Source organism: Zalophus californianus, chromosome 9, assembly GCF_009762305.2.
Source record: "Zalophus californianus isolate mZalCal1 chromosome 9, mZalCal1.pri.v2, whole genome shotgun sequence".
Taxonomy (NCBI): Eukaryota; Metazoa; Chordata; class Mammalia; order Carnivora; family Otariidae; genus Zalophus; species Zalophus californianus.
The window spans coordinates 93,688,542-93,716,456 of record NC_045603.1 but is presented as its reverse complement, the minus strand read 5'-3'; the positions used below and the strand labels follow the sequence as shown (position 1 = coordinate 93,716,456).

The following is a 27,915-nucleotide window of genomic DNA, read 5'->3' as shown; positions in this document are numbered from 1 at the left end:
CTATTCCCCTGCTCTTTCTCTCACTCACTCCCTCTCTTAAATAAATAAAATCTTTAATAAATAAACTTTAAAAAAATTAGGTCTTAATAAACATTGTTATGCAACTTAGTTTTTAAAAATTATCCTTCTATGTCAGTGCACACAAATCTACCGCATTTTTTTGAATGATTGTAATATTCTATACACTAGATATACCAGAATGTATTTGTCTCTGACAGACTATTATAACTAACGCTAAGCAGGGACCCTTGTACAAATGGGTATTTCTGTAAAAAAAAAAAAAAAAGCTATCTAAAAGGGAAATTCACTGACAAATTGCCCTCCAAAAAGATCTTACCAATTCCACTTATACCAAAGTACATGAGAGCATGCCATTCTCTACCATTCTGACCAATATTGGTTATAATCAACTTTAACATATTTTTGCCACTCTGGTAGACATAAATAGTGTATTATTTTAATTTCATTTACCTGATCACTAGTAAGGCCACACAGAGTTATTTGGACATCAGAAATTCGGGGGCGGGGATGGAGGTGAAGTAACTATGCTTGTAGACAGAGGTGTGAAAACAAATAAGAAAGTAAATCTGAAGAACCAACAAATGATTTAATTTGGTTAAAACACCAGCAATGGTAAGATTATTTGAGTTTGACGATGGGTTTGTGAAAATACAATTAGACTTTTTTCTTCAGGTTATGAGACTATCCTGAAGATTTTTTTAGTAGCAGTGACATGATTAGAAACCATGCTTCAGAAAATTAATTTAGGAACAGCGTATAAGCTTTCAGGGGGGAAAATCAGCAGGGAGGAGATTTCACTGGCTAGACCTCAGGCCAGAGAAGATAAGAACATAAACCACAGCATAAGAATTAGGAAGGGAGAAGTGATGCATTAGAAATATGTTATTTACAGAGCCCAAATCAAGAAAATTAGGAAATTATTAGATAAGAGAGGAACTAATCACGTTGATGGTTAAAGAAAAAGTACTTCCCAACCAACATGATGCTAACTACCCTTTAATAAACAGAACTGTAAAGAAACGTGCATAAAAATAATACAATGGAAGAAAAATACAAATTCTATTAATGAATCATCTCAATAACTCAAATTAAAATAAGGAAATACATTTCTTGGGTACCTGAGAGATCACTGCTTTCAATTCGCCGGAGATCTGAATCTGCCCAAAAGAGCTTGCCCAATCTGCTATCAAGGGCTAACGCAATTGGTTTACTTAAGCCACTGAAAAAGAGGACTTCCCGTTCTGTTCCATCCAAAGCAGCCCGTTCAATTTTGGGAGACCTTTCCTGAAGATTGGTAAAATACATATACCTGAAAAGAAAGGAAGAAACAGTAAGTTCAGCAAAGTAAGAAACCATACAAAATGAGAATATGCTTAAGATAAAAGGAGTATTTTAAAATCTTATTTTTAAAAGTTTAAAAATTTATATTTTTAGAGGCCATAGGATACTTTTATTACATTCAATAATAGTAACACAGGGTACATAGAAGTTCTTAGGGAGCTAATTTTCATGGATTAATGAGTGGTAAGGGTGCCTGGCTGGTTCAGTGGGTGGAGCATGCAAATCTTGATCCCAAGGGTTTTGAGTTCAAGCCCCACATTGGGTGTTGAGATTACTTTAAAATAAAATGAAGTGACAGACACAGGCATACCTATGTTTTTGGAATATTACAATACATAAATAAAATAAAAGAAATAAAAGAACAGTTAACCAGGAAGACCTGAACACCAAATTTTAAATTCCTTCTTCAATTAGTCTATTTCATATCTAAAAATAAGTCACATATGAATTATTTCTCAAATTTAACTTCTAGAGCTCATCTTTTTCCTGTAACTCTTTTGAAATAAGCTACATCCTCTGATGAATTCCTTATTCATTCAGGTGCAAATAAGTACTGTTGACCAAATGTAAATCTCTGTATTGAATGAAAGGAAACGTATTAGTTCTTGTCATAAAGGAACCTAAAGCCTAGTAGAAAATATAACCTGAAAAACAATTAAGTGTAAGGTAGAGGGCTAAGCATAACTAGAGAGGCACAGATACAGAGGGCTGGATACCTGGGAGAGGGGAAAACCACACCTGGCTGGGGTGGGGTAGATCAAGGAAAACTTCGTAGAGGATGTTGAGGTTCCAATGGTCCTGAAGGTATGGTTAGAAATTAGAACTATAGCAATAGTGACTAAGGAAAGAAATTCTAGGCAGTAAAATCAGAGAAAGCAAGTATATAAGAAAATGCAGGGGCAGGTGGATGGAGAAAATCAAGTTTTTCACTGGAGCCCAGGATACTTAAAGGTAATTAACACATGAGCTGAAAAGGAAGGCTGATGAGGGTCTCGGATGCCAAGATATCTGAATGAACTTTAGTAACATACCCCTTCTCCGGGTTCACCACAATGGCCCGAGGTCTGTCTTGCTCGCCTTTTAGTACCACCCCAATTGATCTGCCATCTAATCTTGTTACATTAATGACATTGGTGGCCTCACAAGTCCAGTAAATGTAGCGGCTATAAATATCAATGCTGAGGTCATAGGGTTGTATTTCTAGGTTCTGATTTGGAACTGAGCTCACAACCACAGTAAAGCCCTGAGGAAAGAAAAAGACATACACATAGAAAATTAGACTCCAAGCCAGAGACCCCTGAGGTGATCACTCACAATGCTTACACGTACGCGGTTACAAACCTGAGAAGGAACTTTCCAGTCTCACCAGACATTTCTTAATACATTTTTTTATGGGTAATGTGCTTCTTTGTTACCATGCATTTCAGATGTTCCCTTTGGTTATTATGACATGGGGCAGATGAAGGAGCTGAGGCCGTATTAGTTGCTCTAGGAACCTGAAGTGCACTGATCAGAGTGAGGAGGTGGCAGCTGTCTCCTGTAAACTGGAGACAAATGGAGCCAGAACCACCCCTTAGAAATACCACTAAAAGCACAGTGGTTCTTAACTCGGGGCCTTTGGAACGGTGTAGAGACATTTTGGATTGCTATACCTATGGGGCTATAACTGGCATCTAGTGGCCAGGGGTCAGGGGCGCTGTTAAACAGCTTACAATGTACAGGTCATCCCTCCACAACAAAGACTTACATGGCCTAAAAAATGTCAACAGTGCTGAAGGGGAGAAACTGCTTATTGAGACAAGAGCAATTAGGACTATAAACCACATCTACCAGTCATGTCTTTCTCCAATCCTCAAACCACCAGAAAAAACATTTTTTTAAACAAAGCAAAGCCATTAGAGAGGTTTAGTTCATCTGTCCTACCCAAATAAATGGTATTTCTTGTACTTGGCAACTCTGAGGTAACATGTATCTTAATGAGGCTATCTTGTTTATCTTCTGTGTCCTCGGCTGTATAATAACACCACTATAACTATACCCCCTCAAGGATCCCTCAACAGCCCTTAAATACATTATCTCTTCGCCCTTTTTTCATGAGATATTAAGACATCAAAAATTAGTAATCCAATCTCCCTAAATTTCAATACACTCAAAATCCAACATCACTGCTATAAGGAAGACAAATAATTATTTATAGTAATCCCAGTCTAAAACTGCTTAGCCACAGAAAATCATGTAGTATGATAGTACGCAAACCGTGACTGCTGTGTAAGCATAGACAAGATTTGTTGATAGTATTTTCATTTCCATCCCAGAGTCACCAAGTTAATAGCCTCCCCACATCATTAGGTTAGTGATAACATATCCTAGATGTTTTTAATTTTACTGAGAGTGTGTTATAGATTTCCTAACCTCTGAACCTTCTAAAAATAGTTAATAATAAAAGAACTGTTATTTACTGAGTCCCTACCTCCTATGTCACAGATAGTGGGCTATACGCTTTGCATAGTTTTCAGCTAACAAGTTCATAAGAGGGGTGCCTGGGTGGCTCAGTCCGTTAAGCAGCCTACTCTTGATTTTGGCTCAGGTCATGATCTCGGGGTCCTGGGATCAAGCCCCATGTCTAGCTCCATACTCAGCAGGGAGTCTGCTTGAGGATTCTCTCTCTCAAATCAATCAATCAATCAATCAATCAATCTTAAAAAAAAAGTTCATAAGAATCCTAGTGAGTGACAGAGCGAAGATCAAAACCAAGGTCTACTTGATTTCAAAGCTTCTAACATTCCATGTAAACGGAACCATAATGGAAAAAACTATATGAACAGGTGTGAGTGGCACTGACAAAGTCATTACCAATATATGAGCATAAATTTTCCTTATACAATTTTTATTCCAACGCCATCATCAATTGTTTAGTCAAAGATCATTAGAAGGATAAAAAGCTGCTAGGTCCAGAATTTTAGTTTCCCTCTCTCTCTTTCTCTCTCTCTCTCCCTCACACACACACACATTCTCTTTCTCTCTCTCAAGAATTAAGTAAAATAGGATGGTTGGTTACTCCAATTACCAGGCCAAAGAAACAGATTTTGAACTGAGCCCTGAATTACCTGGCTGCCGTCTTCTTGTGCTTTTCGGATCATGTTTTGTCGTGAGTCAATCCAATAGAGTTGCTTGTCCAGTGGGTCATAGTCAATGGCCCGGACATTGCGAAGGCTGTGGATAGGAAGGATGATGTCAGGGCTCTGCTGCTCATCAATCACCATGCGGTTGATGGCACTTTTTTGACTGAAGAGCAGGAAAGTAGTTGGAGCTTAAAGAAAGAGCAAATTTGAAACACAATTACTCTAAGTTTTGTATCATCCAAGTATTTGATCAGCTTGTTGCCTGAATTTCATACAAAACAAACATTGATACTGAAGAGGTAAAGTTGAGGACAAAACCCTTTGGAATGTTTCCAGAAACCCTCCTCAAGGTGACACTAATCAGCACCATGCTACCAAACCAGTTATGAATTCACCCAGTGACACAGGCCCCTAGCCTATTTTGTTCCATCTTGTCCAGTGTGGTATAAAAGGAGACTTGATTTCAAAAAAGCATTTGGTAAAGATATCAAAACTCTCCTTGTCTACCAAGTAAATAATCCTACTCTTCCATAACCTATTCTTCTGGGTGGCAGGAACCCTAGCTCCCATAGGTCAAAGCAGAAACTTTAAGACTGGTTTTAGTCTCAGCTCTCTTACTATCTAGTCACTTGATCATAACTAAGTCACTGAACCTCTTTGGGTCAAAGTTAACTCAACTCTAAAATAAGGATATAGCTATCTTGTCCTGCTCATTGAGTTGCTATAAGAATTTTACAACAGATATGAAGATAATTTATTTTTTTTAAAGATTTTATTTATTTGAGAGAGAGAGAAAAAGAGAGAGGCACATGAGAGGGGGGAGGGTCAGAGAGAGAAGCAGATTCCATGCTGAGCAGGGAGCCCAATGCGGGACTCGATCTTGGGACTCCAGGATCATGACCTGAGCTGAAGGCAGTTGCTTAACCAACTGAGCCACCCAGGCGTCCATGAAGATACTTTAAAAACTGTAATGCATTATGTCAATTACACTTCAATGAGAAATTATATAAATGTAAAGTAAAAATAACTATTGTTTATTATTATCAGTAATAGCAATAATAAAGTTGGTGTTAATAGAAATTAAACAAACCTTCATGGACTGCAGATATAGGTTTTATTTTGCACTGTGTATATGTGATAACTGTAAGAAGAGAAGACCAGTAAAAATCTCTCTCTCCTCTCCTCACCCTTCCTCCCTCATTTTCTCTCTTTCTCTCACAAATATACACACACACAAAACTAGTAATAATGAAATCTTTTATGTTCATTAACTCTAATCCTCATAAAAAAAAACCTTGTATTTATATTTTCACTAAAACATACTCTGCTCTGATGCTAAGATGATGTCCTAAACTTATGAAATGGGGAAATGCAACAGAGACTTAAATTTCCCTTTCCTGGGGACTAAGCCACTGATTACTATGTAATTATCTTTAATGCAGGCAAACATCTAGAAAACAACAGCACTTGACAGTGCTACCAACAACTTCAAAGTCTACTAGCATTTTGAACATCTTCATTAAAACATATATAAAAATTCCATAATTATACTCTATTCTCTTGGTATTCAGTCTACTGAATCCAGTAGAATTTTGTCCTTCTCATGGATATAAACATAAATGGCCAATCCAGAACTCCTTGCTTTATTTCTTCCTAAGCCCCACTCTTCACAACTCCATTATGTGTGGTTCCCTGGTTCACTTTACATTTACACCCAAATGTACAATTGACTTCAATCCCAAAGAAACTCATTGGTATTCATAAAGAAACCTGGTATTCACAACACTGAAATTCTTTTTTTTTTTTTTTAAGTGAATCATAGTTGACACACAATGTTACATTCACAACACAGAAATTCTGCTTTATGTAAGTTCTTCACTGGCTAAAAGCCCATACCCAGCTTGGAAGATTTAGTAAGTATTTCAATGATCCCACTGGAACCCTTCATTATCTGGAGTCGACTCCATCACATACTGACTTAACAACTTTTAGCAATTTTAGTAGAACCCATGCCTTAAGTAGTAAGAATACATGTCACAACAGAGTAGCTTTCTTTTCTTTTTTTTTTTTAAGAATTATTTTTTTGGCAGTACTACTTTCTTGTAAATCAAGAAAAAAAGGGGGGGCAGGCTCTAAACTGTAAGTTTCCAACAGAATAATCACCACTTTACTAAGACATACAATGAGGCTTAGACTCCAGAGTTTTAGTTGCCAACGTTTTTCCTGCCTGGGAAACAATCAAATATATATTTGGCTCCTACTATGTTTTACTGGGTACTTTTTTTTTTAAATCAAGTTTTAATCTTCAATTAGATTCTATAGTTAGGTGTTCTAGAAATGTAGATTAAGATAAAGCCAAATATGGCTCCAAATAAATGCTTGTTGGTTTTGTTTTTTTTTTTTAAGATTTTATTTATTTATTTGACCCAGAGAGAGAGAGAGAGAGCGCACAAGTAGGGGGAGCGGCAGAGGGAGAAGCAGGCTCCTTGCTGAGTGGGGAGCCTGATGTGGGTCTCGATCCCAGGACCCTGGAATCATGACCTGAGCCGAAGGCAGATGGTTAACTTACTGAGCCACCCAGGCGCCCTAAATGCTTGTTTCAAAAAGTCTGTGGATGACATTAACAACTACAACTGATTGGCTCAATATTTCTAAGAGGAAGCTAATGTTCTCACTTATTTCAATGAAGCCTTGATTCAGTCATTCAGTGCTTAAAATGACAAAGAATATGCAATTTTGTAAACCTAAATCCATCTTAATTTATGTAACCTCTAACCCCCTTATCTAATACAAAACGGTACTTTAAAAAATTGTCATCCAGGCTATCTGAGTCTTGCATTCCCACAACGAAGACAGCTACACACACAAGCTGGAAGATGAGGTGTTATGTAGGAGGGAGGTTTTCAGTTCTCTTCTGAAGGTACAGCTGTTCCCCTGCAGCTTAAAGGGAGGCGATGCTCTCGTGTAAGACCTTCATACACCACAAGGCCAAGTCCATCGCATCTGACTGTGCCATTTGTGCACTATGCCAAGGGCACTGAGTAGGGACCAAGTTCCAGTCCACACAACATTAACCAAGCCATGCACCTATGTGCCTATGACTGCCCAAAGGAAACGTCTTTTCCTAATTTGCACCAAGGTGCCATAGAGATATTCCACCTCAGTACTGAAGAAGGGATTCCACAATTTGGCTTTCTGTTTCCTCCGTGACTTAATCTCTTTATTCACTCTATGTCAGTGACACTGGCCTCCTAGGTGTTCCTCTAATATGCCAGACCGTCTCCCTCCTCGGGCCTTTGCATTTGCTATCCCCTTTACTTAACAGGTCTTCTCCCAGATATCCAGCTAGCTCTCATTTCCTTACCTCTCTCAGTTCTTGACATAATGTCACTTTATCACTAAGGATTTCTCTGATCATCATATTTAATGTTGTAATCAATCCTCCTCCTCACCCTTTCTTGCTCTTAATATTTCTCCGTAACATTTACCTCCTTCTAATCCGTGATACAGTTTACTTATTTAGTTCAATATCCGTCTCACTAGAATAGAAGCTCCGTAAGGGCAGAGACCGATGTCTATTTCATCCACTGCTACATTTTCCACTGGCTCAAATGATGCCCAGTATGTAGCATTCAGTAAATATTCATTGAAAGAATAAATGAATAAACACATAAAGAAATAAGCATTAGATGACAATAACTATGGAAAGCCCTGTAGCCATAATTTTGAAAGTAAAAGAATAAAATTATTTCAGAGAATTGGGAAGGAAAAGAAACAAACATATATTTAAGACCTCCAATATGTCACTCATCATTTTAGATGTTAATCCCCAAAATTATCACCTCCATTTTTAGGTAAGCAAACTCAGAAAGGTTAAGTTTTTCCCCAAGGTGACAAGGTTGTTGAATGGAAGAGCACATGTATTTTTCCAAGACCTGTCGTGCTTCTTCACCTTTTATTTAACAATGATTTCTTGAATCATTACTATTTACCAAGCACTGTTGTAGGCATCTAAGATGTAAGATGTATAAGTGAAAACACAAATCAAAACAAGACAAAAAAATGCTGCTTTGGGGAGTTTATATTCCAGTAGACAGACAAAAGCGATTAACATAATAAAGAAGTTATAGTATATAAATATTAGAGCATATAAATTGTATAGGATATCAAAGAGTAATAAGTGTTACAGGAAAAAGAAAAAGTACAGGTAAAGAACACTGGCAATGGTAGATAGGATGAGCTAGATAGGATGAAAGGATGATTTGCTTTAAATAGGGTAGACCAGGTCTCACTGTGTAGGTCACAATTAAGCAAAGACTTGGAGGTAAAGTATATCCATGTAAATATTTGCAGGAAAAACATTCCAAAAGGCAAGAAGCAGTACAACAGTCCTGAGGTGGAAGTAACTGGCATATACGAAAATAACAATGAGGTTAGTGTGGCTGTCATGAAGAGAACAAGGGAGAGAAGAGTAGAAGCTGAGGTTAGAGAAGCAAAAGGAGAGGGATGCAAAGTGTAGGGTATGGATCATGTAGGCACTCACAGGCCATTATAAGAACTAGGTTTTTACTTTGTGTGAAATGGCGAGCCATTGCAAGGCTTTGAGCAGAGAAACAACACAATTGGATTTCACTTTTGAAACACAGGTCAGGGGCACCTGCATGGCTCAGTTGGTTAAGCGTCTGCCTTTAGCTCAGCTCATGATCCCAGGGTCCTGGGATCGAGCCCCACATCCGGGCTCCCTGCTCAGCAGGAAGTCTGCTTCTTCCTCTCCCCATGCTCCTCCCCCCTGCTTGTTCTCTCTCTCTCTTTCAAATAAATAAATAAAATCTTAAAAAAAAAAAAGGAAGAAACACAGGTCAAGGAGTAAATCACACACAATGCTCGAAAACTTTCTGACGGCAAGTACTTTGTGTTAAAATTCTCTCATAATCTGCCTTGGAATCTAACATATCTCTACACAAATATTAAATAGTACTCATTATAGAAAGAGCACACAACAGAAAGTCTCTTGAAACACTAGTGATCTATCACCAAAAGGTACCCAAAGACAGACGGATATTAGGGACTGAAAGCACTGATTTCTCATGGCCTTCACTCACCAACTAATATGCACAGATATCAGCAGCTAAAACAATGATCTCAAAAGGTCTTTCCATATTCCCCTTGTCTCCATCCTCCATCAGTCATTACCTCTATTTTCTCCTTCCATTCAAAGTCAAACTTCTTGAAAAAGGTACTACCTCCCTTTCCCTTTCTCCATTCACATTCTGACCAACTCTAATCTTTCACCATTATTTCCCTGCAATTACTCTTAAGGGTTACTAATAACCACCTTATTCAAAAATCTAGTGGCTACTATTTTAGGATTCACCTAACTCAACCTCTGCAGCATTCAACGCAGTTCTTTTTGGGAACAATCTTATTTCTGGTGCCTACTTTTCCTTCACCTCTCTGGCTGTGCTTTCTCTCCTCAGAGTTTCTTAGCTTACCAGATCTGTTCCTGTCTCTACACCAGGAGTTGGCAAACTATAGCTTATAGCTGTTTCTTGGCCTGCTGCCTGTTTTGGAATAAAGCTTATCAGAATTCAGACACATTTTAGCAATGTCTTGATAATGGCTGCTTTCATGCTACAGTGGACAGAGCTGAGCAGGTATGACAAACTGTATGATTCACAAAGCCTAAATATTTACTCTCTGGACCTTTACAGAAAGTTTGCTGACCCAGCTCTAAACCTTCTCCCTAAGTAATCTCACCCATTTTAAATACATGGTAGCAATTCCAAAATTTATTTATCTTCAACCTCATGTCTCCCCTCTTCTACCCAACTACTATTTAATGTATCTATTTCAATGTTCCATAAGAAAATCAATACAAACATGCTGAAAAATAAACTTTTTATTTCACTCTGAAAACGAGTCTTCCTCTCTAGTCTTCTATCTCCTATCAACTATTCAAACCAAAAATCTAAGTCATCCTTGCTCTCTCTCTCCTCTTCTTCCTCACATCCAACCTATTCACAAGTTCTGTTCACTCTAGCTTCAAAACATACCTTTAATCCATGGCTTCTCTCCATCACCACTGCCACCATCCCATCACCAATGCCAATATCCCAAGCAAGTCTACCTGATTACCACACCAGTCTAGTTGACTTCCCTGCTACATCTTTTTCTCTTCAAATACCGTACACACAGCAATCAGATCATGTGATACCTTAATATTCACAGCAACCTTACATGGTAGTTAGTATTATTCCCATTTACAAATGAGAAATTTAAGGCTTAAAAAATTTGTGCCTTGGGGCACCTGGGTGGCTGAGTGGGTTAAGCGTCTGCCTTCAGCTCAGGTCATGATCTCAGGGTCCTGGGATCGAGTCCTGCCTCAGGCTCCCACTCAGCGGGGAATCTGCTTCTCTCTCTCTCTCTCTGCCCGGCCCCCACACCCCACACATAAAAAAACACAAAACTAATATGTGGCAAAGACTCCATATCATTAAACTATAAACTTACAGTCTTTTTCACAACTGAAGGCTTGTGTCAGAACACAATGAATCCTTTCCTGTGTGACTTCTTATACTTTCAGGCACAGAATAATTTCAATAGTTAATTGAATAGTTAATAGTTATTTTATATCATATTATTATTTGTTAGATTATTTACTATAATTATATGTTATACTTAAATATGTTTATATATTTATATATGATATATAATATATAATTTATGTAATATTTTCTATATTACATATTATGCATGTTATATATTACTAATTGAATAATTAAGTTAATCTGATATCCTATATCAGATTTGTTACCATTTACCCTAGTGAACCATATCCTACAATTCTCTGCCATGAATTTACTCTTTCCAATTGAATTCTCTATTTCTTTATCATATCTACCAATTAGTTCTTGTTTATCCATCAAGACATGGGCCTTCACATATACTTGAGTCATAAACCAGGTTACCCCAAGCCAACAGTGTTTGTTACACACTGTGTTTTGCTCTTATTAGCACAGTGTGTGTGTGGTTATGTGTGTTTAATATGTAATATGTATTGCTAATATTTAAATATCAGAAGATATTGCGGCCAAAAAAAAAATCTGGATTCATGACTGCATGAGTAGATCTGGTAACATCAACTGGAATTAAGTAGCGACCACCCACTACGTTCAGAGCATGTGCTCTCTAGTTCCCCATATATTTACAACTGTTTCATACTAGGCTAAATTTACTCATATGCATTTTCCACTTGGCCTCTTATACACTTAAATTTTTTACCTTTAGTCTATTCTATGAACTTCAAAGGACAAGGAAGTTGTATTTTGAAGATTTTCTTTGCTGTACTGTTTTTACTGCTCTTCTTTTATAAAAATGAATAAATATAAATTATGTAGAGTAATCCATGTTTGACTGCCTTTCTCAATGAAGCTATGCAATTGTGCATTAAATATTTAATGCTCAAAAGACTTAATTTTTTTATTATATCAATTTTTCCATAATAGCAACTAGCTATCATCAAATAGTAAGTTACAAAAACTTGCATTTTTCCATCTTTAGTCTTTCTCTTTTGTTAAACAAACGATCAACTCTGGACTTCGACAACTTTTTACTCTAGAAAGAATATGAATTACACAGTGTTTTCAAAATCCTGTTTTCTCCTTGAATTCTACTTTGCTTTGGGGTGGGGAATGCAGCTTACCACTACAAGTCCTGTTGTCAGCATTAAGAGAGTAGTGGGCAGGGCATCCACAAACAAAACCTCCAACTGGTACAGCCAAGCAGAGGTGGGAGCAGTGCCCATTGCTGGAAGCACACTCATTCCACCCTGCTTGTCGAGAAGAGTGAAAGACGAGGATGTCCATCACATAATCCAAATGGCCCTGAATGATGGTGCGGTTTTGGCCACTGGTTTTGTTGGCACGTTCAATGCTGCGTCGGCTCCAGTCTGTCCAGTAGATGTAATCTTGGTACTGAGTTAAGCCAAAAGGATGAGGCAAGTCATCTGCTATAACTTCACGGTTGAGTCCTATTTTCAGAAAGGCAGCAGACAGGGCAGAAGCAGAGGTATGAAACATGTGAGAGGTACAAGTCTTATTGGCCAAAAGAAAAAAAAATTGTAACATATAAAATATTACATTTGTAAGCAATTTAAAATAGAACAATTTGGTTAAAAGCAATTTTAAAACCAGACCAGTCCTCTGAAATCAATCCATCTGCAGTCTGACCCCATGCCTCAAACTTATATTCTTGCTATAAATCACTGAGTTTGTTTTAAACTCCTACAAATGGTCTATTTTGACTGTAGTCTTATTTTCTCTCCATAAGGAGAAAGGACTGTGAGAGCTGAACTTTTCTTCTTCCTTCAATAAAAAGATGGAAATGAATATACTGTATTTTACTAGTACAAAAAGTCACTTCAGGAATATCTAGGGAGTTATAAATTCCATTATAAGCCCAACAATAATGAAATTTCCACAAAATAAAGAGACGTGAATCCAAGTACCTGGCCCACTATTAATAATAATAAACAGGATACAATGCCAGACAGAGGAAGAATCTAGACATTCATATGAAGTTCTATTAATAGTACCTAACCAATGGTAAATAGCAGCCACAAATTTCTGCATAGAAAGAATAACATACTATCTGTCTGAATAAAAAGAAATACAGCTTACCAAGCATATTTGAAGATTCTATTAAGTTGGTATCCAGGTCTGTCCAATAAAGCCTCCTTTTAGCATAATCAATAGTTAGGCCATTTGCCCGCCCCACATTTGGAACTAATGTAGTACGTTCACTTCCATCCATGGCAGCTCGGTCTATCTTAGGTTTTCCACCCCATTCAGTCCAATACATAAATCTAAATTCAAAACAATAGGTATTTAACATTTCACTTTTGGTTATTTGGGAGAAAGGGCCATATTCACGTATAGTAACTAAACAAAGAAAATACACTTTAAAACAAAGAATTTGACAAAACAAAATCATTGTTATAATTTTTTCAATTACTTTGGTATCCTCAACTAAATATTTTTTCTCATATCCTAAAAAGGAAGTGAGTCAGCTTTCTTTAGTCTTTCCAATGAATTTGTTCCATCCAAAACCCAGAAACTGGAAATAAACCAATGATTTCCTTACTGCTGCTCTTGCATTTATAAAACTAATATTCAAGAAGATACCAAAAAATTAAAGCTGTCTCAGAATCCGATTCACTTCTGAATCAAACATTTTTACATCTTTTTATATATTTCTGAACACAAGTAATTTGAGTTTTTAAATTTTTAGACTTATTTTTCGACTTATATAATCAACTCTCCCCAAAAACAAGCTGTAGTAGTACATCAAAGGTAAAAATTAATAGCCTTTAAATGAAGTTAAAAAGCGAAGTTTGAAATGTATTTGGTCACACAGTGCAAGGGAACATAATATATGTATAAGAGCAAGGAATCACGCTTTATCGTGTCAGCTGGGCAGTGACACTACTACTATAATCCCTGTGAAATTTTAGAATACTCTCTTGCTTTTGTTTTATTTTTTCAAGTTTTTCACATTGACCTTAGAGCACCCCACAGTATAGGCTTTGTACAGATGTAAAGAGGTTAAAGCAATAAAAGAAATGTGAATGATCTAATTTCTTCAACTCAGTCACATGGCAGAGCAAGAACTAGAACCTAATCCTTAGCTAAATGCCTTTTCAAGTAAACTAGTGGGGTGCTAGTTCTGAGACATTCTTAGTACTGGGACTAGGAAAGCACTCCACATGCCACCTCTCATCAAATACCTGAGGACAGACACTCCTCAGCCCGTCAGCTGATGGCTGACTTGACAGCAACGCATGAACATGCTCTTCTGAAAATTAAAGTTAGTCCTGGGCTTTGTTTGTATTTGCACTTGTCAGCTGACAGGCACATGCACACAAGAAGCAAGGAGAAACGACTGTGAGAGAAATGTCATGGTTGCCAGCAGCCACATAAACTAGCATCCTTAGTCCCAGCTATTAAATTTGTCTGTCTGGTAACTAATGCTTAGAGTAAAGATCACCATAATCCAACCACAACATGTCAGCACAGAAAACTTTCTTTGCTATGGCCTTCTAACAAGATGGTAACTAGCCAATAATGCAATTAATGTGATTTCAAGGAAACTATTTTTAATTACATATATGGTAAATATGCTTATATGTTCACACTGTTAACTTCTGCTTTTAAAAGTGGAATTACTGGGGGGCGCCTGGGTGGCTCAGTTGTTAAGCATCTGCCTTCCGCTCAGGTCATAATCCCAGGATCCTGGGATCGAGCCCCGCATTCGGCTCCATGCTCCGCGGGAGGCCTGCTTCTCCCTCTCCCACTCTCCCTGCTTGTGTTCCCTCTCTCGCTGTGTCCCTCTCTGTCAAATAAATAAATAAGATATTTAAAAAAATAAAATAAAATAAAAGTGGAATTACTGGGACACCTGGTTGGCTCCGTCGGTCAAGCGTCTGCCTTCGGCTCAGGTCATGATCCCAGGTCCCCACATGAGGCTCCTTGCTCAGCAGGAAGCCTGCTTCTCCCTCTGCCTGCCGCTCCCCCTGCTTGTGCGCTCTCTCTCACAAATAAATAAATAAAACCTTTTAAAAAATAAATAAATAAAAGTGGAATTATTCTTCAAATTCCAGATTTCTTAGCTGTTGGCTTTTTAAAACTTGCTAATTCATGTAAGAGGATCACCTTTCCTTGAAAAACATAACATGTTATAAATAACTTACTGTTTATTGAAAAGTTTACTATTTAATATCAAAGTTCTCTAAGCTTATAACAGTGGTCAAACTAATTGTCCATTTTGAATTAATGACTATTCTAAAATGGAGCTTTTTAAAATGCAACTATTTCTTAGCACATGGCATTATTTCAGTGGGTTTTGGAATGTGGTTTAACTTGAGAGTTAAATCAAGCAAATGCAAACTTGATACCTTTAAAAAGGCGTTTATTAGCATATAAGTATGATTGATAATATTTAAATACTAATCCATTTCACTAGTCTTTCTCTACCTAATGTTAATAATGACAAGAGCAAAATTTAGCGAATTTACTCTAAATCAGTGAAATCTCAACTAAGGGGTTTTAAAGATTTTGAGAGAGAGAGAGAGAGAGTGCAAGCACAAGTGCAAGCAGTGGGAGAGGGAGAGAGAATCTCAAGCAGACTCCATGCTGAGTACAGAGCCCAAAGTGGGGCTCGATCTAATGACCCTGAGATTACGACCTGAGCCGAAATCAAGAGTCGGATGCTTAAACACTGAGCCACCCAGGCACCCCTCAACTAAAGGGTTTTAAAATAAAGCCTCCCTATGGTTTAGTTAACAGATTCCTAATCAGCACTACTTAAGATATCAAAAATACAATCCATAATTAGGTTATGTGCAACATAGTTGCAAAGAACGCATACATAAAAGTTGTTTACCCTTCAGCAGGGTCCAATGCAAGAGCTCTGGGACTATCTAAGTCTTTCCACACCAAAACCTGTCGGTGCTGCCCATCCAACTTTGACACTTCAATTCGATTCGTTCCTGTGTCTGCCCAGTACAAATTCTTCCCAAGCCAGTCTACTGCCATGCCTTCTGGATAATCTAAGCCGAATTCTACCACGTGTTCCAGCGCACTGCCATTCATAAAGGCTCTGCTGATGGTCTGCAAAAATAAGATTAACAACAAAAACACATGGCTTAAGTACAAAACACTATCCAGAAAGAATGTTTGTTTTGGTTTTTGTTGGGTGGGAGGATCCAGAAGAGCCAGGGCATAGTTTCTTAATACAAGTCACATATTTACAAGCACAGAAAAAACCTGATGTCAATCTCTAATAAATGCAACTGTGCCCTTAAGTTTTATTATCAAGCCAGGGAGACATTTTTATAATTCTTAAGGACCAAAAACTTATTCTAGTAAGACAGTAGAATGACCTGGCTTTTAAAATCTATTAATAATCTATTAGTAATCAAGTGAAAAACATGACCAGAATGTTGTAGACTCATAACTGGTAGTCAGCTTCCTGAAGGTTCTTGAGAGTATGGCATACTCTCAATGTGTCAATCTGGAAAGATCTCAACAACCTTATACATTATAAAATGTATATAACCATTATCACATTATTACCACTGTAATTCTGAGTCCCCCAAAATTTAAAATCATAATTCAAGCTATTAATAATAGCTGCTACTTCTTGGCAAGCACTACCTTAAGTCCTTTGTACACATATATTTCCTCAAAATATCCCTACAAGATAGGCATTATCTCTATTTTCAAGATGAGGAAATTTAGAAGGCCATACAATACAAGCCAAAATACATTTACTTACTTTATTCATTCACTCAATTAATAGATTTTACTGAACATCTTTAGAAAATTCAACTCTGGCTCCAATACTCCATGATTTTTGCCTATTAGACAAATTTTACACAAGTTATCTGAAATAAGCCCAGAGCTATCTAGAAGAAGGAAAGATGATTCTCCAGATTTTCTGGTCAGGAGCTCCTCCTTGTTATTGACTCAGTATGTTTTTCAATATTTATTTTAAGAAAAAGAAAATAAAGGTATACTCTAACTCTGGAGTTTTCTACCTCAGCCAGACTACAAAATTTTGTTTAAAATAAATTAAGAGTCAAGCTTCTATAAGCCATTTATATAACTGCTTACTCTTTACTTGTAGAAAATGTCACTCATTATCCTCATGTGGAACAAAGCTGAGGAAGTTTATGTCTTGCAGATTTAGAACACTCAAGCAAAGTATATTTTTAAAAAAGCACTTAATTAAATACTGAATGGACCTTCCCCTTGACTTCCTTTAAAAAGTTATGGGCTTTTGTTGAATTCTGCTTACTAAGCAATGAGAGAGAGTGATCATAGTATGAAGACTCAGACATTTTAAAGCTCTCCCTTCTAGTCTTCAGTTGTAACATTCCAATTCTTTTGGCTAACCTTGAGTGATATATCCGTCCAGTAAATGCGGTTGTCTGTTACATCAAAATCCAAAGCAGAAGCTTCTTTGACACCAGTGAGAGGAATGGCCACATTATTATTGTTAGTTTCCAAAGAAATTCGCCGGATATCTGCTCTCCGTGAAAACAAAAGGAAAGCCTCTGGGACAATGCAGGTCTTCATGTCACTGATGAGTTCAAAGCCTATGGGGCAGGCACAGCGGAGGCCCTGAGGCCTATAGAGGCAAAGATGACTACATCCCCCATTTTCCTCAGCGCAGGGGTTGGAACCTAAAAGGTGTATTAATTATAAAAGGGCACAGAAGGACAAACACATCGACACAATCAACATATTTTCACTTGAAAATGACTAGGCGTGTGGTTCACAAACACATGATTATATCTGCTCCCAACTATACTATCAATTCTAATCTCACATAAATAACCACTATGAAGATTAATAGGGAATAAAAAGCCAGGCGCAGTGGTGCAGGCCTGTAGTCCCACCTACTCGGGAAGTTGAGGCAGGAGGAACACTTGAGCCCAGGAGTTCTGAGTTGCAGTGCATCCACTATGTTAGTCGGCTGTCCACAAGAAGTTAGCATCAATATGGTGACCTCCTGGGATGCCACCAGACTGCCTAAGGACTGATGCAAGGGCCCAGGTCAGAAATGGGCCTATGCACTACATTGAATACTAAGCCTACATTTAAAAGGCCTACTCCTGGTTAAAAAAGAATTAACAGATGATTTCTATATTCCCATAAAACATCAACAATTTACAGTGCTGCTGTACAAGCCACTATCTCTGTATTTTTCTCATTCTTGGTTTCCATCTCTGAGGGAATTTGGGAATTACTTACCAATGATTCGATGAACGTTTGTGGCCTTTAGGCCCATGAGGTCAGGAAGTTGATCTATGATGATTTCCCTCTCTGCACTTCGTTTGTGTACTCTTTCGATGCTACGCCTCTGCCAGTCAGTCCAGTAAACATAGTCACCCAACAAAGTAAACCCAAATATGTGAGGAATTTTGTCTTCCACTAGTACTCGTCTCCCAGTGCCATCAGTATTCATAACCTTCAAGTTTAAGTTTAAAGACAAGAGGTAAAGATGTGTACTTATTCTTCAAATGCATATAAAAATAACAAATCCAACTGCCTTTGTATCAACACTGAAAAGTGTCATCTTGGTTATTCCTACTACAAAGCTTTCTTTCAGAAAAGGACAACATGCTAATTTAACAAGAATGATTTCAAATACTTAGTATATAAGCTCATATTTTATCTCTATTTCTCCAATCTCTTACTACCCTTCCTTCTAAAAATTCTGGCAATATTAGCTTAGTATGTATCTCTTCTATTAAGTGACTACATAAAAAATTAAAACTACAGTATCATTTTTGTACATTTGCTTTTATTATAACATACCTTTGTACACATTATTTTATTACATATTTTGTTTTATAACATATTTTATTATTCCTGAGAGTTTTGTCTTTTTTACACTGAAGGAAACTGAAATTCATATAGGATCACACAGCTTGGAAACATAGTTATCTTTTTTAGGACTCCTTCCACTTACTATACTGCTTATTTCATTGTTTTCATTTAAAATTTTTTTGAAAGCCCACAGATAAAAGGGCTCTCAATACATCTCTCAGTCTCCTATGATTATAACTGTAAATGTATCTGGGGTTTATAACACTCTCTGCAACTAAGTTTCAAGTAACTAGGATGTACCTACGCTTTCCAACTATGTAGCAACATTATTAAATTCATTCTGACACTCTCATTATAAAGGTCAGCAATTTCCCTGGAAGTGGCAAAGGCTTTTCTGTCCCTGACATTCCTGCAACATGCACTAATCTTCTGTTCTAAAAGATGGAGTAAGTCTTCTAAAGTACCAACACAAGTCACCAGCTGAGACCATTTCTACCATTAAAGTGGCCTGTGTGCCAGGCAAAGTGGCTTTCAGAAATGTTATTCTGGTAATAAAAACAAGTACATGCAAACAATGTCTGCCCCACATCCTCCTAAAAAACAGTATCACAATCTTTTATGCAAGTATGAATTTTTTTATCCACAAAATTAGTAGGAAATAGTCTACGTAAGTCAATACTGTGAGTGCCTAAATGGAATGACAACCAGATGTTATCTTTATCTCTCCTCTCTAAAATTTTAAAATTCTTGCTGACCTTCCAAGAACAGCCAAACCTTGAAAACAAAGTACTTAAAAATTGAGTGAGGAAAACTGTGCTATATCCCTGTATTTTCACTAGCATATATCAATAAATATTTCAGTTATATCTGATAGAAGAGATTATATTAACTGAATGTTTATCTGTTCTTATCAGATACAACAGGACTTCCATTAAGCCAGCTATATAATCGGTATTTAAAAGAATTAATAAACACTCTTCCAATTCCTATATTAAATACTGTTTAAAGTTAATAATTTCTCAATTTGAAACATGAGTCTAGATTTTTTACATTCATATCTTCTTACAAGAGATCATTCCTGGACATACTTTATGTCTATATCTTAAAATTACTTTGGTATTTAAGAGTAAAAGTACCAAGCAGAGAAAAAGGGTCAATAATTTGTTTACATATCTAACTAGAATGTGACTTCTAGAATAGCAGGAACCTAATTCATCCATTTATGTGCTGACCACTTCTACTATTAGTTTGACAAAGAACTCAACAAATATTTGTTAAATAATTTTTAAAAGGAGATAATTTCCTTAGACACTCAGGAAACCTCCCTAAAAATGGAAATGAAAATTTATGTAACAGTTCTTATCCTTAGATTCTACAGCTTAGCCATTTGAATGAATGAACGGTATTCTTGCCCAAATTTTAAATCCATGTTAAAAAAAACAAACAAAACAAAAAACCACAGTACTCCTTATTTTTGGAGAATGAATACATTTCTGATCCCTCCTAAAAGCAAAGCTCCAAGAATTTCTGGCCCCATTGTATTACTGCCTGGAAACTGTGATCAGAGTGAAAATCTTTCCTTTATTAGACATACAACAGAAACACCTTTATTTTAGTAGGGAAAGTTTAGTTTTCAAAACTCTGTATTTTTACCCGCATCCTAATACAAAGATTATTTCTTGACCTCTAGCCTCTTCCTCTAACCCCCTTATAAGAACTTCCTCTCAGTACTACTTCCTTCCTTCCCAGGATCTTCAGTATCTCCCTCTCCATAGGGTCCTTTTCTCTGCCTTTATCATAATACAATTTCTCCCAACTTAGACACAGTTTAAAAGTAGAATGATTCTGTTTTTACTGCCATACTCTTTGAATGTGATCTGTAACAGCTGCCTCCACCTCTTATCACCACTCATTCCCTTAACTCTCTACCACTGACTTCCAATCTATGACTCAGAGGAAATAAATCGACTGAAAATGGTCAATGATACTTCCTTGCTTTTCTCAGTTCTTGTGCTCTTTTGATTTTTTTTTTTTTTTAAACATTCGATACTCTTCACCACCATCCAAATGCACTGGATTTTCATGGCACCGGGTGACCTTATCTCTTTATCTATAGCGAGGATAGCTTTTTATCTCATTTTACTGGTTCCCCTTCCTTCTTCAAATCTGGTTGGATATTTTCCAAGGCTTCCTGAGTTCTTCTTTGCAAACCACCCTTTAAAGCCTATCAAATCAGGGTGCCTGAGTAGCTCAGTCGGTTACGTGTCTGCCTTCGGCTCGGGTCATGATCCAGGGGTCTTGGGATCGAGTACTACGTTGGGCTTCCAGCTCAGCGGGGAGCCTACTTCTCCCTCTCCTTCCTGCTCTGTCTCTCTCTGATTAAAAAAATAAAGCCTATCAAATTTTATAGCTTCTACTATTATCTTATGTAAAAAAAATATGTAAAGTTCTAATCTAAGGTCTCATTAGTTTCTACTGCAGTTATTTCCAACTGCATCTCCTGGAAAATGTACTGCTACCTTATCTAAAATATCATATACTTAACAGTGAACTTCTGTTCTCTATTAGGGGGAGTTCATCCCATCAGAGTGTCTAACACACAGTGCTAAGTATTATGCATTGTAACACTCTAAAATACTACTCTTACAAGCTTATGATATATTAAAACATGTCTGACTTGATTTTATTCCTAGTTTAGTATTATCTTAAACAATTATTCTGCATTATCTTACATTTAATAAATTAACGCCAATTTTGCTGTACTATGCCCAAATACTGGCCTTCCTATTAAAATTTACTTGCTGATCTAAAGGCTACGCTAAATGCCTAATATTGAACTTCTTTGTAAAAATAGAATTTAAATTTTTCCCCCCAAAACGTCATAGGATCAACCAACTCTCCTTTCAGTTGTTTCAGCCTGCAACGTTTCTGTTTGTTCATTTTGATAAATGAACAACTTAAAAGATGGCAGCTTAAGTATGAATTTGGATAATGGGCGAAGAATGAAACTGAAAATCACAGTGAGAAAAATAACAAAAGCACAATTCCAAAAGATCCTTTTAAGTTTACACAATTAAGCATCTTCTATTTAGTGGTTACTCTCTCTGTTTCTGCTCTCTACAAATCTCTAATCATAAGCAAACAATGTTTTGGCACAACCAGACAGTCTAAGATTTCAAATATAAGCTCTATCATTCACTAGGTACCCTTAGGCAATTTCTCACAAGTAAAATAGGAAGAGAAGTTATATCACTGAATTATTTAAGGATTAAAGAAAATAATATTAAATATATAGAATAGTATTGGATATGTAGATGCTCAGCAAATGTTAGTTCTTGCCCTTTAAAATTATTTTAATAAAATGCTTTAGTTCCTTAAGGTAATATAGCTATGTTTAAATGGCTGTAATGTATAAATTTATTAAAATGTAGTATTTCAAAATAAAAACGGATACATTAATATAAAAGAATATGTGGAAATAAAACACCAAAACAACCACACACTGTTAAACTGAAGTATAAAAACAATACAGACCCTTTCTATGTCCTGGCAACTAGTGGAAAATTACAGGGCTGCAGCCTTATTCCCATTCCCAACCCCCAATCGTATTGTTTGGCTTATGCTACTTAGATGTATGATAACTAAAACAGTAAATAAAAAGGAGCAAACAATTTGGTAATTAGATCACATATACTTTTGCTGCTGTACCAGATCCTCACTCCACTCCCCCAGTCCAACATCAAGCACTGACAAACATATCTAATGAATGCAAATCATCATGAAAGACATCATGATGAATGCTCAGAAGTTTATAAGAGGGCCTCTTCTAGCAAAGGGATTACAATTTAGTTGAGGTAAACTATATTTACATTAAAATCATACACATATACCCCTCTCCGGCCTGTAGCTTATCAGGAAAAAGTGTAGGAAATAGTAGGAGCTCAAATCATCTTGAAGAATTAGAAGAATTGTGACAAAGAGAAAGAAAAAAGGATTTTCCAGAATATAAAAGAAATAACACATGTTAAGACATAGTCAAAGATGCCTTGTGTGACTGACTTTGAAAGAAAGGCGTTGAGGCAGAAAGAAGACAAAAGGGACTCAAAGGAGACATTAGGCAGATACCATCCTACGGCAGGTATGAAATTCCAGGATGAGAACTATAAAAAACAAGATACTTCTGAGAGCACTTAAAGGAGGGTGACATGACAAAATTCTATTTCAGGAAGACCTCATTTACCTCTGTCACTGTGTTCTGATCGTGCTAATAATAAACATCTTCAATACAGAATTATGGTTAATAAAATATTTTCATTTACTGTGGGATGGTAACGGAAGTCCAAAATCTCTTATCTGAAAGCCTTAAGGCCAGCCATATTTCCGAACTCAGATTTTTAATGGTATTTAGAAAGGTGAATACAATGCACATAGCATATCACCTCTGCCTGGGTCCAGGACAGCACTTGTTGCCAAACATGTTAATATTTTGTGCAGCAAAACATACACATATTCCCATAAAGGGGGATAAATGAAGAGTCCAGATAGTCTTATGTTGCTTCAGGTCAGGTTTTCCACCAAATGAATTAGCAGAAATAACTTGGTTTTGAGAGCTTTTTCATTTTAGAATTACACATACAGGATTATAGATTAGAAACGCTTTGGTCTAGGCCCTTGTCAAAACCGGTGTTTGGATCAGTGTTAATGCTACTCTAAGTGCAAGCCAGGGTCTCAGGAAGAAGAAAAAAGAGCAAAGGACATATTAAAAATAAAAGGTTTTTAGCAACATCTGTCGAACAACAACAAATGGTAATAAAGATCTTACAAAGATCTTTAGATTAGCACAGTGGCCAGGAACTCAAATACAGTTCCCTAAAAGCCACTACTGAGGATTTTGTAGCTTTACCTACTAGAGCATTAGTCCCTTTTAGCTAATCCTTCTTCTTTCACTTTAAAAGCAAAAACCAGAAGTCCTCCCCCCGCCCCCCGTGGGAGGGAGTAAATAAAGTGCACATTAAGGCTAGATATATCACATCTACTTCCAATTAAACAATGTAATTAAGATGTGCTAAAGATTTTTTAATGTAATTTTATAAGCACACTGTTTCCCTTAACTCCCTATCTTCCTGTTTTTGTGTGTTGTAGTTTTTACAGCAGGGTCAAGTCTAGAACAATGCTGCCCAAGAGAAATATTTAAGCCCCAAATGTGTCATGTGTGTAATTTTAAATTTTCTAGTAGCCAGATTTTGAAAAGGAAAAAGGAACACGTAAAATTAATTTTAATACTGTATATACTGTATTTTATCTAATCCAATATAACCAAAATATTTTTATTTCAACATGCAATCAATACTTAAAAATTTATTGAGACTTTTATGTTTGTTTTCATACTAGGCCTTCTTAGTATGTATTTTACATTTCAAGCATCTCTAGTTAGAGTAGCCACTTTGAGTGCTCCACAGCTATGTGTGGTCACTGGCTACATAATGGACTGTGTAGGATTAGAATTTCATGGCGGTGACTATACAGCCTACAACAAAATTAACGTACTCCTTTAGATTACATCTCTGTCCCCTCTCACACCTGCTGTGACAAGGCTGCCCTCTATACCCTTCAGGCTCAGTAAAGCCACAAAAACAATTAAGTGTCTTCCATTTGGTCTTTCCTCCCTCTTCAGCTATACTATACTTAATTCTAATATGGGTTAAAATTATTTTTAAAAAATTATTTCCGATGGGAAAAAATTAATAATGCTTTTTTTCAGTCTTTATCACATTTGAAAGTTTAAATTTCAACACTAGCTGAGACTTATAAGAACAAGGACAAAGGCTTGATTCTTTCATTTCTTTTAGGTTATCCCAACATTACAACCACAGTTATATTAATAGATAATCCATACCTGCCATCTCCTTGGCTCTCCCACTAAGAGAATATTCTAGATTGACCATGTACTAATAATAATGGTTAAAGCTGATGGTTCGTGAGAATCTTTATTCTGCTTTACTGTATGTCTGAAATTTTTCATAATTAAAAAAAAGGGGGGGAGGAAAGATAAGGTGCAAGTCCAAGGGCACCTGAATAATAATAATAATAGCTGTCATTAACAAATGCTGTTATCATTTTTGTTGTTATGATGTGGAAAGCAATTATAACAATCCTCTGAAGAGATTAAGGGATCAACAACTTAAAAAATCTGATTGTGAGACTTTACATCTAAAGAACCATATAAATCCCTTTATACAGAGTCCAGTGATTCCTTTCTGAACTCTTATTTCCTCCCATTACTTTTGTAGCGGTGACACTTCTATTAGAAAATGGCTTTTTCCCTAAATATTTCTTTTACCAGCCACACAATCTCTACTGGGCAGAAGCAACACAGTGAAAAAGAACATGCTGCTTTGTCTCAAAGAAAAGCACTATTACATCTCTCATACCCAACAAGTAACAGTTTTGGACAGGTTACTAGGTTTGTAAATATGGTTTTAAGCCCCTTATGTTTAAAATAACAACACAAATCCTGGTTAAAGCTTGCTTGTACATTCTGAACCCAGAACAAATGAACCATTTTAAGTGATTCCAAAAGATTACCCTTATGCTTTAAAAGTTGAGCCAACACTAATTAAATCTTCTGGCAGCTTTTGAGGGTGTGCTTCGCTGTATTACCTCAGAGTGGTTTAATTAGTTAAACTGAAATTGGGCTTCTGTCACTTCTAAAATCTACCTCCAAATCTGAACCAGAGTCTCCAGTGGTTTCAACTGCTTCAACCACATTGTGGTAGGGATTTAACTATTCTGAGGCATTCCCAAATATTACAAACCACACTGAGAATATAGGCTACAACAGGAAACAGATGTGGGTTAACCAGAATATCTCCACAGAAAGGAGGTAATAGCAAACCTTCTATAGCTATCACATTTGGTTTTTTGAGCAGTTTCATCAGCTTATTAAATGTCAAGACAGGATTACCCATGAAATTTAGGTATGCAGCCAGGCTACTACTAAAGTTGTTGCTATGCAACTTCACTTGACTAGACACATTCCAGAAAGAGATGACAACAGGACAACCAGGCACCTATCATAAAATGAGCTAGAGTGGGAATCCTATGACATCCAAATTATGCTCACAATGAACCATTCCTCTCTAATGTTCCAGCCAATATCCAAAACAAATAGTGAATTAATATTTATATATAAAGAGACAATAGATCTCATTGGAGGCTGACTGATAATAGGGTATAAAATATAATTTCACAGAAATGGTAAAATGGAATATACATCCAAGGAAAGAACAACTCAATCATGCAGGATCTCACTGGGGTGACAAGTAAAGAGAAACGCTTTGGAACTGGCAGGGGAAGTAAAGAGATACCATGCACCTGTGTAAAAGAGCATAAGGGCAGTCACAGTCCTGCATTTACAGCCTTTTAACCTAGTTCAAGTAAATACAAGAGATTTTTAATGTGAAAAGAGAAATATCATAGTTTCATTGGGTAGTTTTATTTTTTCAAGGAGTCATGCTTACAGCATTAAACAACTGCAGTTAACTACTATGCTCTTTTACAGATAGAGCTAAGAATTGCTGTGACCGAAGCTTTCTAAAACCAAAATTACTCAGGAAAACTAGAAAATTAACATATTTTCAGTTCAAGGCATCATAATGATAAATACAACACCACCTTGTTCAAGTATACTCAACTGCTTCATGAGACACTTGAGAGTGCCACTGTCCTAGGGCCTTCAAAAAACTCTAATGCAGGAAACATGTTAACAAGGGAAAACTGCTCTCTTCCTTTCTCTTCAAGCACAACTAAAATAAAGTCTATTTGGAGTCTGAGTAGAAATAATAATCAACACCTTATTATTGAAAGGCAAAGTACTTCAGTACCAGTGAGTATGCCTTATGTTCAGGTATTGGCTTTATTTACTTTCATTTTTTAAAGTTTTTTTTTTTTTTTTTTTAAGTAATCTCTCCACCCAATGTGGGGCTCGATCTCACGACCCTGATCCAGCCAGGCAGCCCCCAGATATTGATTTTTAAATACTATTCTTCAGGAGTGCCTGGGTGGCTCATATGGTTGAGCATCTGCCTTTGGTTCAGGTCATGATCTCCAGGTCCCGGGATCGAGCCCCTCATTGGGCTCCCTGCTCAGCGGGGAGTCCGCTTCTCGCTCTCCCTCTGCTTCTCCCCCTCTGCTTGTGCTCTCTCTTTAAGGGATAAATAAAATCTTAAAAAAAAAAAATACTATTCTTCATTAAACAGAACTATGGCTCCTTAGAGTAATAGTTAATTCCAGGGCTAACGCAAGATAAATGTAAGATAAAGCTGAATATATTGTTGTTCCAGAAAGTGCTTTAAAATAATGGAGGTTCCTTGAAATACAGAATCACCACATGATCCAGCAATCCCACTTCTGGGTATATATCTAAAAGAACTGAAAACGGGATCTGAAAGAGATATTTATTTGCACATCCATGTTCACTGCAGCATTATTCATAATAGCCAAAAGGTGGAACCAACCTAAATATCCACTGATGGATGAATGGATAAAGAAAATTCAGCCTTTAAGAAGAGAGTCTTGTTATATGCTACAAAATGGAGGAACTATGAAGATTTCATGCTAAGTGAAATAACCCAGCAACAAAAAGATAATACTGTATGATTCCACTTTAGTATCTAAAGAAGTCAAAATCTTAGAAACAAAGTAAAATGGTGGTCACCTGGGCAGGGAGAAAAAGGAAGTTGTCTGACAGAATTTCAGTTTTGCAAGATGAAAAAGTCATAGAGATTTTATTGCACAACAACATGCATATAATTAACACTACCCTCTGCTTAAAAATGGTTATGATGGTAGATTTTGTCATGTGTTTTTTTTAACCACAATTAAAAAAAAGAGATGGAGCCTCGTGAAAAGGTCACAGGAATCAAGTTGAATGGGCTACTAATGCCAATTCTGGGACAATTTTTGCAACAATAATAATGGAATATAACCTTATAATATTCTACAATTTTATAGAATAAATACCCATGGTTCCATATTAA

The 27,915-nt window shown here is 36.6% G+C and overlaps 1 protein-coding gene across 2 annotated transcripts in view; it reads right to left on the bottom strand.

The window, feature by feature from the left end:
• LRP6 (LDL receptor related protein 6) overlaps positions 1 to 27,915 on the bottom strand; it is a 173,647-nt gene that overhangs the window by 35,898 nt on the left and 109,834 nt on the right. For both annotated transcript variants that reach the window (XM_027592991.2, XM_027592992.2), the window contains exons 8-15: positions 18,299 to 18,515; positions 17,438 to 17,727; positions 15,924 to 16,150; positions 13,163 to 13,347; positions 12,187 to 12,513; positions 4,470 to 4,672; positions 2,394 to 2,605; positions 1,140 to 1,330 (exon numbers count right to left, since the gene is read on the bottom strand). In XM_027592991.2, coding sequence (XP_027448792.1) covers positions 1,140 to 1,330; positions 2,394 to 2,605; positions 4,470 to 4,672; positions 12,187 to 12,513; positions 13,163 to 13,347; positions 15,924 to 16,150; positions 17,438 to 17,727; positions 18,299 to 18,515 — 1,852 coding nt within the window. The remainder of the gene's footprint in view (positions 1 to 1,139; positions 1,331 to 2,393; positions 2,606 to 4,469; positions 4,673 to 12,186; positions 12,514 to 13,162; positions 13,348 to 15,923; positions 16,151 to 17,437; positions 17,728 to 18,298; positions 18,516 to 27,915) is intronic.